At 42.0% G+C, this 15,003-nt stretch overlaps 1 protein-coding gene across 2 annotated transcripts in view; it reads left to right on the top strand.

The window, feature by feature from the left end:
* Positions 1-13,902, top strand: part of lrrc56 (leucine rich repeat containing 56) — a 138,849-nt gene extending 124,947 nt beyond the window's left edge. For both annotated transcript variants that reach the window (XM_078549338.1, XM_078549339.1), the window contains 4 exons: positions 3,969-4,132; positions 5,603-5,930; positions 8,690-8,888; positions 12,381-13,902. In XM_078549338.1, the coding sequence (XP_078405464.1) occupies positions 3,969-4,132; positions 5,603-5,930; positions 8,690-8,879 (682 nt within the window). In that variant the 3' untranslated portion in view covers positions 8,880-8,888; positions 12,381-13,902. The remainder of the gene's footprint in view (positions 1-3,968; positions 4,133-5,602; positions 5,931-8,689; positions 8,889-12,380) is intronic.
* Positions 13,903-15,003: the final 1,101 nt, after the last annotated feature.

Below are 15,003 nucleotides of genomic sequence, written 5' to 3'. Positions count from 1 at the left end.
CTTATCTACCTGTCCTGCTGCCTTCAAGAATCTATGGACATGTACACCATGGTCCCTCTGATCCTCTGTACTTCCTAAGGTCCTACCATTCATTGTGTATTCCCTTGCCTTGTTAGTCCATAAGACCATAAGACATAGGAGCAGAAATTAGGCCATTCGGCCCATCGAGTCTGCTCCGCCATTCAATCATGGCTGATAAGTTTCTCAACCCCATTCTCCCGCCTTCTCCCCGTAACCTTTGATCCCCTTACCAATCAAGAACCTATCTATGTCGGTCTTAAATACACTCAATGACCTGGCCTCCACAGCCTTCTGTGGCAATGAATTCCATAGATTCACCGCTCTCTGGCTAAAGAAGTTTCTCCTCATCTCTGTTCTAAAAGGTCTTCCCTTTACTCTGAGGCTGTGCCCTCGGGTCCTATTCTCTCCTACTAATGGAAACATCTTCCCCATGTCCACTCTATCCAGGTCTTTCAGTATTCTGTAAGTTTCAATCAGATCCCCCCTCATCCTTCTAAACTCCATCGAGTATAGACCCAGAGTCCTCATATGTTAAGCCTTTCATTCATGGGATCGTTCTCGTGAACCTCCTCTGGACCCTCTCCAGGGCCAGAAAATCCTTCCTGAGATACGGGGCCCAAAATTGCTCACAATATTCTAAATGTGGTCTGACCAGAGCCTTATAAAGCCTCAGCAGCACATCCCTGCTTTTATATTCTAGTCCTCTCGAAATAAATGCCAACATTGCATTTGCCTTCCTAACTACCGACTCAACCTGCAAGTTAATCTTAAGAGAATCCTGGACTAGGACTCCCAAGTCCCTTTGCACTCCAGATTTCTGAATTCTCTCCCCATTTAGAAAATAGTCTATGCCTCTATTCTTTCTACCAAAGTGCATGACCTCACACTTCCCCACGTTGTATTCCAACTGCCACTTCTTTGCCCATTCTCCTAACCTGTCCAAATCCTTCTGCAGCCTCCCCGCCTCAATACTACCTGTCCCTCCACCTATCTTTGTATCATCTGCAAACTTAGCCAGGATGCCCTCAGTTCCTTCATCTAGATCATTAATGTATAAAGTGAAAAGTTGTTGTCCCAACACTGACCCCTGCGGAACTCCACTAGTCACTGGCCGCCATCCTGAGAAAGACCCCCTTATGCCCACTCTCTGCCTCCTGCCAGACAGCCAATCTTCTATCCATGCTAGTACCTTGCCTCTAACACCATGGGCTCTTATCTTACAGAGCAGCCTCCTGTATGGCACTTTGTCAAAGGCCTTCTGGAAGTCCAAGTAGACAACATCCATTGGCTCTCCTTTGTCTAACCTACTCGTTACCTCCTCAAAGAATTCTAACAGATTTGTCAGGCATGACCTCCCCTTGATGAAACCATGCTGACTTTGCCCTATTTTACCATGCACTTCCAAGTATTCTGAAATCTCATCCTTAATAATGGACTCTAAAATCTTACCAACGACCGAGGTCAGGCTAATCGGCCTGTAATTTCCCATCTTTTGCCTCACTCCCTTCTTAAACAGGGGGGTTACATTAGCGATTTTCCAGTCCTCTGGAACCCTCCCTGACTTGAGTGATTCCTGAAAAATCACCACTAACACCTCCACTATCTCTTCAGCTATCTCCTTCAGAACTCTGGGGTGTAATCCATCTGATCCAGGTGATTTATCCACCTTCAGACCTTTCAGTTTTCCTAGCACCTTCTCCTTGGTAATGGCCACCATACTCACCTCTTCCCCCCAACTCTCTTGAACTTTGGGGATGTTACTCGTGTCTTCCACTGTGAAGACTGACGCAAAGTACCTATTCAGTTCCTCCGCCATTTCTTTGTTCCCCACTACTACTTCTCCAGCGTCATTTTCCAGCGGCCCAATGTCCACTTTTGCCTCTCTCTTACCATTTATATATCTAAAAAAACTCTTGCAATCTTCTTTCATATTACTGGCTAGTTTACCCTCATACTTAATCTTCTCCCTCCTTATTTCTTTTTTAGTTGTCCTCTGTTGGTCTTTGTAGTCTTCCCAATCCCCTGGTTTCCCACTGCTCTTCGCCGCATTGTATGCTTTCTCTTTAGCTTTTATGTTGTCCCTGACTTCCCTTGTCAGCCATGGTTGCCTCATCCTCCCTTTAGTATGCTTCTTCTTCCTAGGGATGAATTTTTGCTGTGTCTCCCAAATTACTCCCAGAAACTCCTGCCATTGCTGTTCCACTGTCTTTCCTGCTAGGCTCATCTCCCAGCCAATTCTGGCCAGCTCCTCCCTCATGCCTCTGTAGTTGCCTTTATTCAACTATAATACCGTTACATCTGATTCCAGCTTTTTCCTCTCAAATTGCAGGGTAAATTCTATCATATTATGGTTACTTCCTCGTAAGGGCTCCTTCACCTTAAGCTCCCTTATCAAATCTGCCTCATTACACATCACTAAATCTAGAATTGCCTGTTCCCTAGTGGGCTCCACCACAAGCTGCTCCAAAAAGCCATCTCGTAGACATTCCACAAATTCCTTTTCTTGGGATCCACTACCAACCTGATTTTCCCAGTCTACCTGCATATTGAAATCCCCATGATCACTGTAACCTTGCCTTTCTTGCCTTTTCTATCTCCTGGTGTATCTTGTGCCCCACATCCTGACTACTGTTCGGAGGCCTGTACATAACTCCCATTATGGTTTTTTTTACCTTTGCGGTTCCTCAACTCTACCCACACAGATTCTACATCATCTGACCCTACGTCATTTCTTGCTATCGATTTAATTTCATTTCTTACTAACAAAGCAACCCCACCCCCTCTGCCAACCTGCCTATCTTTTCGATAGGATGTATATCCTTGGATATTTAGCTCCCAGTCCTGATCCCCTTGCAGCCATGTCTCTGTGTTGCCCACCACATCATACCTGCCAATTTCAATCTGCGCCACAAGCTCATTTATCTTATTTCGTATACTGCGTGCATTCAGATACAACACCTTCAGACCGCCTGTTTGCACGCCCGTATCATCACCCGACTCGGCCCTTCCCTCTGCTGATCTACTGCTAAAACCTCACCTCTATCATTCTTACCTCTAAACTTCACTATCCCAACACACACCAAGCCAACCTCTCATCTTCCACCCTCCATATATTTGAGGTCATCCAAAACTATTTTGTGCCATATCCCAAATTGCACCAAATCCCGTTCACCCATCACCCCTGTGCTCGCTGAACTACAATGGCTTCCAGTTAAGCAATGTCTTGATTTTAAATTTTCATTCCTGTTTTGAAATCGCTCCATTGTGCCCCCCTCCCTATCTCTATAATTTCCTCCAGCCCCACAACCCTCCAAAATCCCTCCAATTCTGGCCTCATACGCATCCCTTATTTTAATTGCTGCACCATTGGCGGCAGTGCCTTCAGCTACCTGGGTCCTAAGCTCTGGAATTCCCTCCCTAAACCTCTCTGCCTCTCTCTGCTCTAAAATACTCCTTTAAATCTATCCCTTGAGCATGTCTGTCCTAATATTTCCTGATGTAACTCGGGGTCAAATTTTGTTTGATAACACTCCGTGAGGTGCTTTGGGATGTTTTACTTCATTAAAGGTGCTATATAAATGTTTTTTGTTGTATGTGCATATTTGTGTTTGTGTGTTTATGTGCATGTATGTGTGCACACACATTGGATGAGAACAGGATCAGACTGGGCAGTAATGCTTGCTATGGTTGAATAGTCTACAGCCACTCACTAAGGTTACAAGAGTAGGCACTTATGCAAGTTAGCAGAAGGCTGTTGTGTCCATGAGTGTGCCTTTAGGAAAATACAGAGACCAGGGAAAATAAAAGAATCTCTTGCGCATACCCACATCTGTAGGAACTATCTGAAATAATAGATCTCAAACAATTTTGTTTATGTCTCCAGCCTTAGTAAAAATAAATCAATACTGAAGGGATGAGCAATGACTCTTACATAACTTCTTCTAAAGGCGCCTCAAAGCTATTCTGAAGGAACAAGACACACAAGTGTTGAAGATTGATCATAATGATAATGGTGTACTGAGTAACAGTTCTAGTGATGAGGAGAAGGAGGACAACTGCTCCAATGAATGGAATGGCCCTGTTTCACCAGAATCAGTCCCTTCATCCCCATGTAAGTTGGATCATTTGATTTAAAAATGCAATTCAGTTTCTGGCTTGTTCAGGTATGAATGTTGTTTGGAAACTACTCCAGCACATTTTGACTTGCTGCCTAAGGTCTTAAACTTTACATGTGGTTTCAGTTGGCTGTTTATATTATCACAACAAAACCTAGCCGTAGAATCATTGATTCACACAGCACAAAAGGAGGTCCTTCTTCCTTTCTGCCTGTGCCAGCTCTTTGAAAGAGCTATCAAATTAGTCCCACTCTCCTGCTCTTTCCCCAAAGCCCTGTAAATGTTTCCCATTCAAATATTTATCCAGTTCTTTTTTTGAAAGTTTCTATTGAGCCTGTTTCCAGCACCCCTTCAGGCAGCAGATTCCAGACCATCATAACTTGCTGCATACATTATTTCCTCATGTAGCCTCAGGTTCTTGAGCCAGCCACCTTAAATCTGTACCCTCTTGACACTGTCTGTTCTGCCACTGGAAACAGTTTCTCCTTATTACTTCATTGAAACCAATCAGAATTTTGAACACCTGTATCAAATCTTTTCTATTCTTCTCCACTCGTAGGAGAATAAACCCAGTTTCTCTAATATCTCCACTTAACTGATCTACCATTCCTGTGCTATTCTAGTAAATCTTCCCAGCATCCTCTACAAGACATTGACATCCTCCTGCTAAAGTGAGGGGCCCAGAATTGAATTCAGTACTCCAGCTGAGGCTTAACTAGTGTTTTATAAAGATTTATTAAAACTTTCATGTTTTTGTACTCAGTTTATAACATCAAGAATTCCATATGCTTTTTAAACAGGCTTCTTAACTTGTCTTGCACCTTCAAAGATTTATGTACATACTGGCGCCTGTGTTCCTGCACTCCCTTTAAATTTGTACCATTTAATTTATTTTGTTGCTCCTCATTTTGCCAACCAAAGTGAATCATTTCACAATTCTTGCATTAAATTGTATCTGCCATGTGTCTGCCCATTTTACCAGTCTGTCTATGACTTCCTGCAGTCTGTTGCTCTCCTCCTCTGTTTACTACATTTTCAAGTTTCATGTGTAGAGCCAGAGCTCAGACATCCATTACTCTCTTGAAACAGCAATGCCCTGGGGAAGATATTGCTTGCTGCTGATGTAAACAGAGGAGGAGAGCAACAGACTGCAGGAAGTCATAGACAGACTGGTAAAATGGGCAGACACATGGCAGATACAATTTAATGCAAGAATTATGAAGTGATTAATCAGATTACCCCTTAATCTTCTAAAAGGAATACAAGCCTAGTATAAGCAGCCTGTACTCATCTTGTCAATTGTCTAAGACCCAATAATATTCTGTTGAATCTGCGCTGCATCAAGTCCAAGGCCAATGTACCCTTCCTGAGGTGCAGTGTCCAGCACTGAATGCAGTACTTCAAGACTAGAGCTCTAGAGCCAGTTAAAGTTGTGTTTCCCTACTCAGTAAATGTATTTCTTTCAGATTTCCCTTCCAATGCAGAAAGCTTGCTGGTTGCGGACTTTAATCGAACATTGTCTCCTGTTCCTCCATCACGTCAAGAAGCACCCACAAGGTCTCACAAAGTACTTGACTTTAGGGTTAGATGCTTAAGAAGGTCTGTCCAGATGGAAAGCAAACTGTTGCAAAGAGGTGATGAGAACTATACTGTGCTTGATGAAAACAGAGAAGCTGCATTTTCACATGGAGTTCAACCAAGAAATAGGCTTGAGGACAGGCTGACTGTGTACTCTGCTGTCGAGAGCTTAAGACCAGTTTCTGGACCAGCCACAGTTGGATTAAGAAGTGTAAAGTATGAATGCTCGCACAATACTGTGCCTTCTATCTATATTATTAATAATATCTAGCTAAATCACAATACCATTGAGTATTATTTGCAAGGTTGACACAAGTTTAGAATAACTTGTTTTGTTTACAGCAAGGCAACTTTGATTTTTTAAAAATTCTTTTCATGGGATCTGAGCATCGCTGGCAAGGCCATCATTTTGTTGCTCATCCCTAATTGCCCTTGAGAAGGTGGTTTTGAGGCACCTTCTCAAATCGCTGATACCAAAACCCATAGGGCGGAATTTTCTGTCCCCGTTGGCGTTGGGCATCATGGCGGGAATGAGCGGCTAACATGATAGGAAGGCCAAAAATCGGTTTCACAATGTTGTGAAACCAGTTTGCGATTGTCTGCTCCACCCGTCAATAGCAGGCTGCGTTTCCCTCTGCTGCACATCGGGAATGTCATTTTAATACATATCATTATAAGCCCTGCTCGACGGAATCATCCCCCCCATGCTGGATCATCCAGGCACCACGCTGATGTGTTTCTCAACTGTACATAAGCGACATGCACCTGGCGAGCTGCACTTTGCTTGGGACATCGAGGTTTGTTTGCCTAGCTGGCTTCGGGCAGCATTCGCGGTCATCAGCGCCAAGCTTCGTAGGCAACACCACATCACATTAGGGGGTTCACAGGCAGGTCCCTACCTATCAGACCAGCTGTAAGGCGGGGTGGCTTTTCAACAGCTGCAGGGATTGGGCTTGTTTGGTAAAGGGGGAGAAGTAGCCTCAGGCAAGGGAAGAGGCTACAGGGTGAGGGTTGTACTGGGGATGGGGTGTATCCCAGGATATGTGTGGGGGCACATGTTGATCTGTGCAAGTGGCCTTAAGATGATGAGGACTGAGGAGGCAGTCTCCAGAGGTGTTGAGGCCAGATGGAGATGTGAGGGTGTGTGAGAGAGTGAGTGGTGATGTCCCTTGAGCTTGCAGTGAGTGAGATGCCACAGTTACTGGATTATCCATCTAGTAACAGAACCACTGATTACTGTTACCTGACAATATAATTGTGTATGTGTGAGGAGTAGGTGATAAGATGATTAGGTCATGGTCTGCTGTTTTTGTTGTCACAGTTGTGTCTCCCCCATGTATGGTTGGTCCACTTCACTCTACACCTATAAACAGTAGGCATTATTTGAGTTCCAGAGGAAATTTGGACAAATTCAGTACATGTTTGCTACACACACAATTTTTGTGCTGTTTCCTCCTCCTTTCTCTCTTACACCTCATCCCCTAAGTTACATTAATGAGCCAGTTGGGTTTCTTTGACAATCTAATAGTTTCATGGTCCCTTTTACTGAAGTTAGCTTTTTATTTCCAGATTTTTTTTAAAAAACAGTATTCAAATTCAAACGAGTGGGGAAGTGTGACTGACTGTATTGCTCTGCAGGGAGCCAGTTTGGACTCACTGGGCTGAATATCCTCCTTTTATGCCATAAATTACTCTATGATTCTATGTTTTCTGGATTGCTAGTTCAACAACAGAACCCACTACAGTTTTGTATCACTATATTTAGGCACATGTAATAGTTATCCACCAATTTCAAGTTGAAAGTGCTGGTTGTCACGGCAGCGAGATTGATATAATGGAGAATGAATGCAAGTGCAATTGCAAACTGCAGCTTGAGGCACAGTCTAACCATGCAAACTTTGTAAGTGAGAGATGAAGTGATCATTTAGACCGTGAAATCATGATCACTGTGTTGTCTCCTTTGTATAGTTAGGGATTGACCTTCACCACATGCCCGGGATTGCCCAGTAAAACGGGCTTTTAGAATTTAAATATTATTCACGCCACAAGCAGAGTAACAAACTTTGCATTTGTAAAATTTAATGGACTAATTTCTTGTTAGAGAAGAGTTAAAGAATTACTGTGATATGATATGTGCACTGTGATTGTCTTCTTCCATTCCCTTTGACAAAATCAGGTCACCAGCAATCATGTGTTTTCATTGTTTGCAAGCTAAAAATTTTGATTAAAACAAGCATTTTGACATTGTTCATCTAAGAAGAAAATATAGCACCAGATTTTTCAATCGCTCAGATTGGGTATTGGATTTATAACTTTAAAAAGAATAATTCGCAGGGCTGTGGAGAAAGAGCAGAGGAGTTGGATTAATTGGGGAACCCTTTCAGAAAGTCAACAGAGGTTCAAGGGGCCAAATAATCTCCTTCTGTGCTATAAGATTCAGTGGGCGGGATTGTCCCAGAATAACACTAAGTGAGGTAGAGGGCGTGAAAAATTACATTTTACCCGCCGGCTGCAATGGTGTATTTTCACACCGTATCATCCGCTTCCTGCCTCATTAATTATGCAACCGCAGGAAACATGCCGTCTCACTGGTTACCTCACCATTTGCTCACTTTGGGTTCCATATCTAAACTGCAGCCGCAGTTCTTGACACTTGCAGCGCAGGACTGTTCCAGTGAAGACATGACCCTGACAGCCAAGAAGAGTTCAGTGACCCATCACTGAAATGCTTTTTGGAGGCCCGCCGTGATGTCCCCCACCCCTGCTCTGGCCGCAGGAGGTCCAGCAATCTCACCACTCCGGCTTGGGAGGCGGTGGCAGTGATAGTCAGTGCCAATGCTGCACAGAAGGGGTTGGCCATCCAGTGCAGAAAATGTTCTCATCAGTACCACTAAAACCTGGCGACGAACCAATGTATCAAATTCCCCTGCTTCTCTCAGATGAACAACATATAATGAATATTATTTTATTGACAGGTCAAAGGTTGACAGGAGACCTCAAAAAGTTATTGACAGTCATCAGCCAATAATCCGTTCATCCACAAAAACACCTGAGAGACCTCGCTCCCTGAACCCTGTACGACCCCTGACTGCTAAGGCTGCGCTACAGCGATTGCCAAACAGACCATTGCTTCTGCCCAGCAGAGGAAACAAGACAACAAGCTGATGTCTATAGGTATAAACACAGACTGTTCTATGCACTTTATGGACCACTAGAATGCTTAGGAGATTTTTAATGGTACACATCAATCTCTTGCATTGTATGCATGATGCAAAATGTTGCACCCTTAAATATTTGTTGCTCTGAGATAAAAGTTGAAATCCTTGCTAATTTCACAAGATTCACCTCTTATTTCCTCGACTCTATTCCCACTAAATTTCTGACTGCCCAATCTCTCCTCCCGGTCCCCCTGCTACCTGCCTTTGTAAATAGTTTCATCTCCTCAGGCACTATCTTTCTGCCCTTCAAAACCAACATTATTCTCCCACCTTAAAATACTTAACCTATATTCCCAAGGTCCAGGAATGAAAGGCTTAACATATGAGGAGCGTTTGAGGACTCTGGGTCTATACTCGATGGAGTTTAGAAGGATGAGGGGGGATCTGATTGAAACTTACAAAATACTGAAAGACCTGGATAGAGTGGACGTGGGGAAGATGTTTCCATTAGTAGGAGAGAATAGGACCCGAGGGCACAGCCCCTGAGTAAAGGGAAGATCTTTTAGAACAGAGATGAGGAGAAACTTCTTTAGCCAGAGAGTGGTGAATCTATGGAATTCATTGCCACAGAAGGCTGTGGAGGCCAGGTCATTGAGTGTATTTAAGACCGACATAGATAGGTTCTTGATTGGTAAGGGGATCAAAGGTTACGGGGAGAAGGTGGGAGAATGGGGTTGAGAAACTTATCAGCCATGATTGAATGGCGGAGCAGACTCGATGGGCCGAATGGCCTAATCTCTGCTCCTATGTCTTATGGTCTTATGGTCCTACTCCTGTTCTTGAACTTCATGCTGTCCTGTGGTGATTACATCCACAGTTCTACCTCTCCATCATCTCTCTTCCCCCATCGTGTGCCTCAGTGCTGTCTTATTGCTTGTCCAACTACCAGTTTTGGATGACATGCAATTTTTCTAACCAAAAATTGGTATGATGAAAGCACTCATCTTCAGACCTTGGCACAAGCTCTGTATTCTCACCATCTGCCTCCCTGGCCACTGTCTTAGGCCGAATCAGATTATTTGCAACCTCGGCATCCTGCTCAACCCTGAGTTCAAATTCCAAGCCTATATCCTCATCATCAAAGCAACCACCTATTTCCACCACTGTGACATTGCCTGCTTCGATCCGTGCCTCGGACAACCTGCTGCTGAACCCTCGTCCATGTCAACCCCAGACAAAACTATTTCACTGCTCTCCTGGTCGAACCTCCCATCCTCCACCCTACTTGAGTTCATCCAAAAATCCCACTTATCCTTCATGCAGCACCTCTTTCCTTGCTGATTTAATTAATTTAAAATTCTCATGTTTATGTTTAAACCCTTCATGGCCCCGGCCCCTCCCTATATCTGTTAATTTTTTCAGCCCTATAATGCCCTCCACAATTCCCCGCTTCTCTCTTGGGGCAGAGATGGGAGTGTGCACATCATTGCAATGATGCCTTCAGCTAACTTGCCCCCATACTCTGGAATTTCCTTTCTCACCTCTCCTTTCTCCTGCTTTAAAAGACACTCATTAAACTCCAATTCTTTGATCAAACTTTAAGTCAACTCCAATATCTCTTTCCTAGGCTCAGTGTCCATTTTTATGCTGCTTTCACCACTGAATTCCCTAGGGATAGTTATCTACAATAAAGATGCTATATAGATGTATATTTCTGATGTTATGGTGCATTTGGCAACAAGTAAGCTGTATCACAAATTGTAAAAGACATCCTACAAAGGTTCCTAAAGAATCATGTCTTGTACCATTCTGTGATGATTACAAAATAAACTACTTTAATCTGTTTATATTGTACAAAACTAAAAACGCTGATATCCCTACAAAATCTAAATGTGCGTAGAAAGATGTCTGTAATCGATTGAAACCCCTTCTGAAATGTCCTGAGTTAAATGTTGATTCGCTTATTTGACACACAAGTATTTTGTTCCAAATGCAAGACCACAGTTAAGAATGGTTAAATGCAGAATACTGTGTACCTAGAAATCTGAAAAATTATAGAAATTGAAGGAACCAGACACCAAAGTCTACATAGGGAATGAATCGTCTTCAGTTTCAAGTGCTGAGCCTCTTGTCCTACTCTCCCTTCATTTTCTACCAAAGAAACATACAAGTCCAAACAGTAGACTGCCTACCCGTTCTGCAGATGTTGATTGAGCTGATGTACTTTTCCTGTTGATGAAAAGATTGGAATAGGAGTGCAGAAAAATGTGGGTGCTGAGGAGATTCTGCAGTAATCTGTCTGGCCCAACACTTAGTTATCTATCCAAGAATTCCTTAAATTTCCCCACCCTATCTATAACACCCTGTAACCCATTCTGCATGTTCACTCCCCCCCCCGCCCACCCCAACCCAGTTTAGTGTTAAGTACTTAGACCTAAGATTATTGTGTCCCATCATCTTCTAAACTGGCACCTGTGTCCCTGGTTCCAGAGTTTATGGCAATCTCAAAAGGTATTGTCTGAACTCGATTTTATCAATTCCTTTAATGTGAAAATAATTCAAGAGAAATCAGGAAGTCTTAACACTGAATCGCTGTGTCACAAACTGAATTGTTTTCAGATGTTCCACTGTTTCAGAGCTATATCACATTTATCTATATTTCAGACTAATTCACTGACATTAGCAATTGAGAAAATGTACCTATTCTATCAGTGCTTGTGGGGTTAAATGCTGTCATCATACTTCCAGGAAATCAAATGACTCACCCCATCATTTGGGAAATTATGTGCTCTATAATCATATGTGGATCCATGATTGAATTATTTGTTCCAGTTTTCCATTCTGCTCAACTGAAAATTATTACAAAAAATATTTTTGAATCATTTGTGATCAAGATAAGAGCATACAACCATATTGAACAGTAATTGGATCTGCAGTGAGCTTAATTCATCAGAGTTTAAGATGATTTGCAGCTGTCCTTCCACCCATCACCCCTGTGCTTCCTGACCTATAACGGCTCCCAGTCCCCAGATGCCTTGATTTTAAATTCTCATCCTCGTTTTCAAATTCCCCCATGACCTCACTCCTCTCTACTTACACTCCTGCAATTCTGGCTTCTTGTGCATCCCTGATTTCCATCACCTCATCAGCTAGGCCATCAGCTGCCTAAGCCCCAAGCTCTGGAATTCCCTCTCTAAACTGACCTGTATCTCTGCTTCTCTCAACTTCTCTTTTAAGATGCTCCTTAAAACCTACCTCTTTGGCCATGTTTTTGGGCACCTAATATCTCTTATGTGGCTCAGTGTCAATTTTTGTCATGTTAAGCATCTTGGGACAGTTTACTTTGTTAAAGATGCTATCTAAATGCAACTTGTTGTTTTCATGTTTCTTTGTCACATTGTTAAAGCACCTGTTTCACATGTTAAAAGATGGAGGGCTCTATTATAGAACTTACTATAACCTCTATTGATTTTGATCCAAAGTGATGTTGCCTTTGTTTACTTTGTAGCAGTTCTGGATAATGAGGCCCATTTTGTGCTCCGTTGTAACTGTCTGAAAACCTTTTAATTATGACTCTCGAGCATGGGAAAGTGAGAAAACACTTTTACTACACCTGTCTTCAACCCTGGTCCTGGAGATGAAAAGGATGGATAAGCCAATCACACAAATGCATGTTTGTTGTACACCCACACAGTTAATATAAATTACTGCTTAAATGATTAGAAGTTGCAGTATGTTGTTTACAGGCCTTTAAAAGCCAACAAATGTACAGTCATATTACCAGACTTGCTGTTTAACCCTACTATATTTTCCTAGGAAGATTTAATGGCAAACAACATTTTGAAATGCTGCAATTTTAGGTGTTACTTAGTTATGGCAAAAATCAGACTGTGAAATAACTAGAGTGAAGTGACTTGAAAGCAGACAGTAACACAATTGATTGACATTTACTATGGAAGATTTGTGTGGTTTTCTTAAGGAATTGCATCAGAATAATATAAGTTAAATTAATTTATTGTATTCCCATCCCAAGAAACATACTGTAAATGTGCTTACACTTACACAATTTGCACACACATACAAACATTCAAATGCACATTTAAACATGTACACAGATTTTCCTATCGTGTGCCTCCAACCAAGAAATGTTTGGTTAAATACACAAATATTCACAGTCACACATATATGAAAATATATTTACACAAATATAAAAATATACACACACATACATAGACATATGTGCACTCAATAATTTGCTTTTATTTCACTAAATGATGGGCATATGAAGTGCCCACAGAATCACAGAGTGTGGGTGGATGCATACTGCAGCCTCTATTAAGGTTGTGCTCTACTTTGAAGTGTAAATTATGTTAATTTCTGATGCCCAGAAAGAGCTGTAATATTGTTAATGTGGATTAATAAGCAGCCTGTGACGTTCAAGTATAAAGTGAGCTTCTCTATAGTGTACTTCTGATCAATGGGGGTTTATCCAAATGGGAAACAATGGCGAAAACAAAAATAAAATTAATGCCCTTCAAAGACAGTGTTAATATTTATCACAAACATCTTTAATGTCTATACATTATGACTTTAGCAATACAGGATCTGCTAACAGCTAATGATTTCGTCTGGAATTTTATAAGAGATATTAACATTCATCCCTCCAGTTATTCACAAGTTAATTTTGTAATAGATTACCGTAATTTTAAAACAAGTAATTCATGGTTTTCTCTACAAAGTGTTCAATGGGTTGAAGTGAACTTCCCTCACGCAAGCAGCAAGAAAGCCACACAAAATCAAACAACAAGTATCAATGGTTTCCCCTCACTATATTTCCTTCAAAGGATGACATGGTCATGTTTTCCCCATGTTTGGATTAAATCATTTCTTCTTTTTTAAAAAAAATTGATTTAACTCCTTTCTAATGAGAAAAGGACTGTATATTGTACTGCACTGTACAGCCAATATAATTTTCTCGCACACTGAATCATCTCATCCGCTTGTCTGTGCATGTACTAATTACTCAGAACAGCCAGAATACAGAAGTAATGCTTTATCCTGCTGCCCTTGCGCCCTCTCCTGTTAACTCCAGTGCTTCTGATAAGGTCATCAGTTTCAACAAGGAGTCCCAGCAAGTTAAGCACAGCTAACTGTACTCACGTGAGCAGCAGGTACCAGCTGTTGAGGAGAGGTTGGCATTGGAGCTGAGTGCCTTGTGTATATAGCCCTCACAATGTCCTCAGAAGTCTGTGCTGAGGGGTACGAAGCTGTGTGGTGAGTGCTTTGTGACCAGTTCATACAAGGTGCTGGGCCCGAGACATTTTCAGGGACATCAAGCAAAATATGGACATAATTTTGGGAATATTGACATGTCAAAGACATTTGGTTAAGCACCCACTTCACAAGTGTTCAAATGGGCTCATCCTTTCACCATCTGAATCATCAAAGGATCTGAAACAATGTGTGTTGTGTTATTTCTGTGAATAACTAGATATACATACTGATTACCACTGCGTATATAATGTAATCTGTGCCTGGTTCTCCAGTACATCAAGGCACAAAAGGTGAAAGGGAACTTGATGTAGAATTGTATAATAGCACAGTATTTATTTTTTACTGTAAATGGTTGGATTGTTGGTGACTAAAAATTATTGTTTTCATCGCATTTAAATAAAAAATATGAAATATTCCACTTTGCCTGGCAATGCATTTAAATGTTTTGTGTTCTATTATAGAGTGAGATACTATTTATCTGCCAGTTTTCTCTTTTCCCACCACCCACCTCTACTGCCCCAACCACTCATATTTTTCTCCTATTCCATTCTTAAAGGCATTGAGGTCCAGTTCCACCAGTGCCAACCACCATCCAGTACTTTGCCCAGGTGGCCAACTCTTGGGCTGAGCCAACTGTAGTTCAGTGGGTAGCGCTCTTGCCTCTGAGTCAAAAGATTTTAGCTCAAGTCCCTTTCCAATAGCCTGAGCACAAAAATCCAGGCTGCCTCAGTGCTGTACTGAGGGAATGCTGCACTGTCGAGTTGCAGTCTTTCAGATGAGTCATTAAACTCAGTCTACCTGCTCAAGTAACTTGGCACTATTTGAAGAAGAATAGGGCAGTTCTCCCTGGTGTTCTG

This window comes from Cetorhinus maximus, chromosome 9, assembly GCF_964194155.1.
Source record: "Cetorhinus maximus chromosome 9, sCetMax3.hap1.1, whole genome shotgun sequence".
Lineage (NCBI taxonomy): Eukaryota > Metazoa > Chordata > Chondrichthyes > Lamniformes > Cetorhinidae > Cetorhinus > Cetorhinus maximus.
Note: the sequence above shows the minus strand (reverse complement) of the source record. Positions and strands in the feature narration are given on the sequence as shown.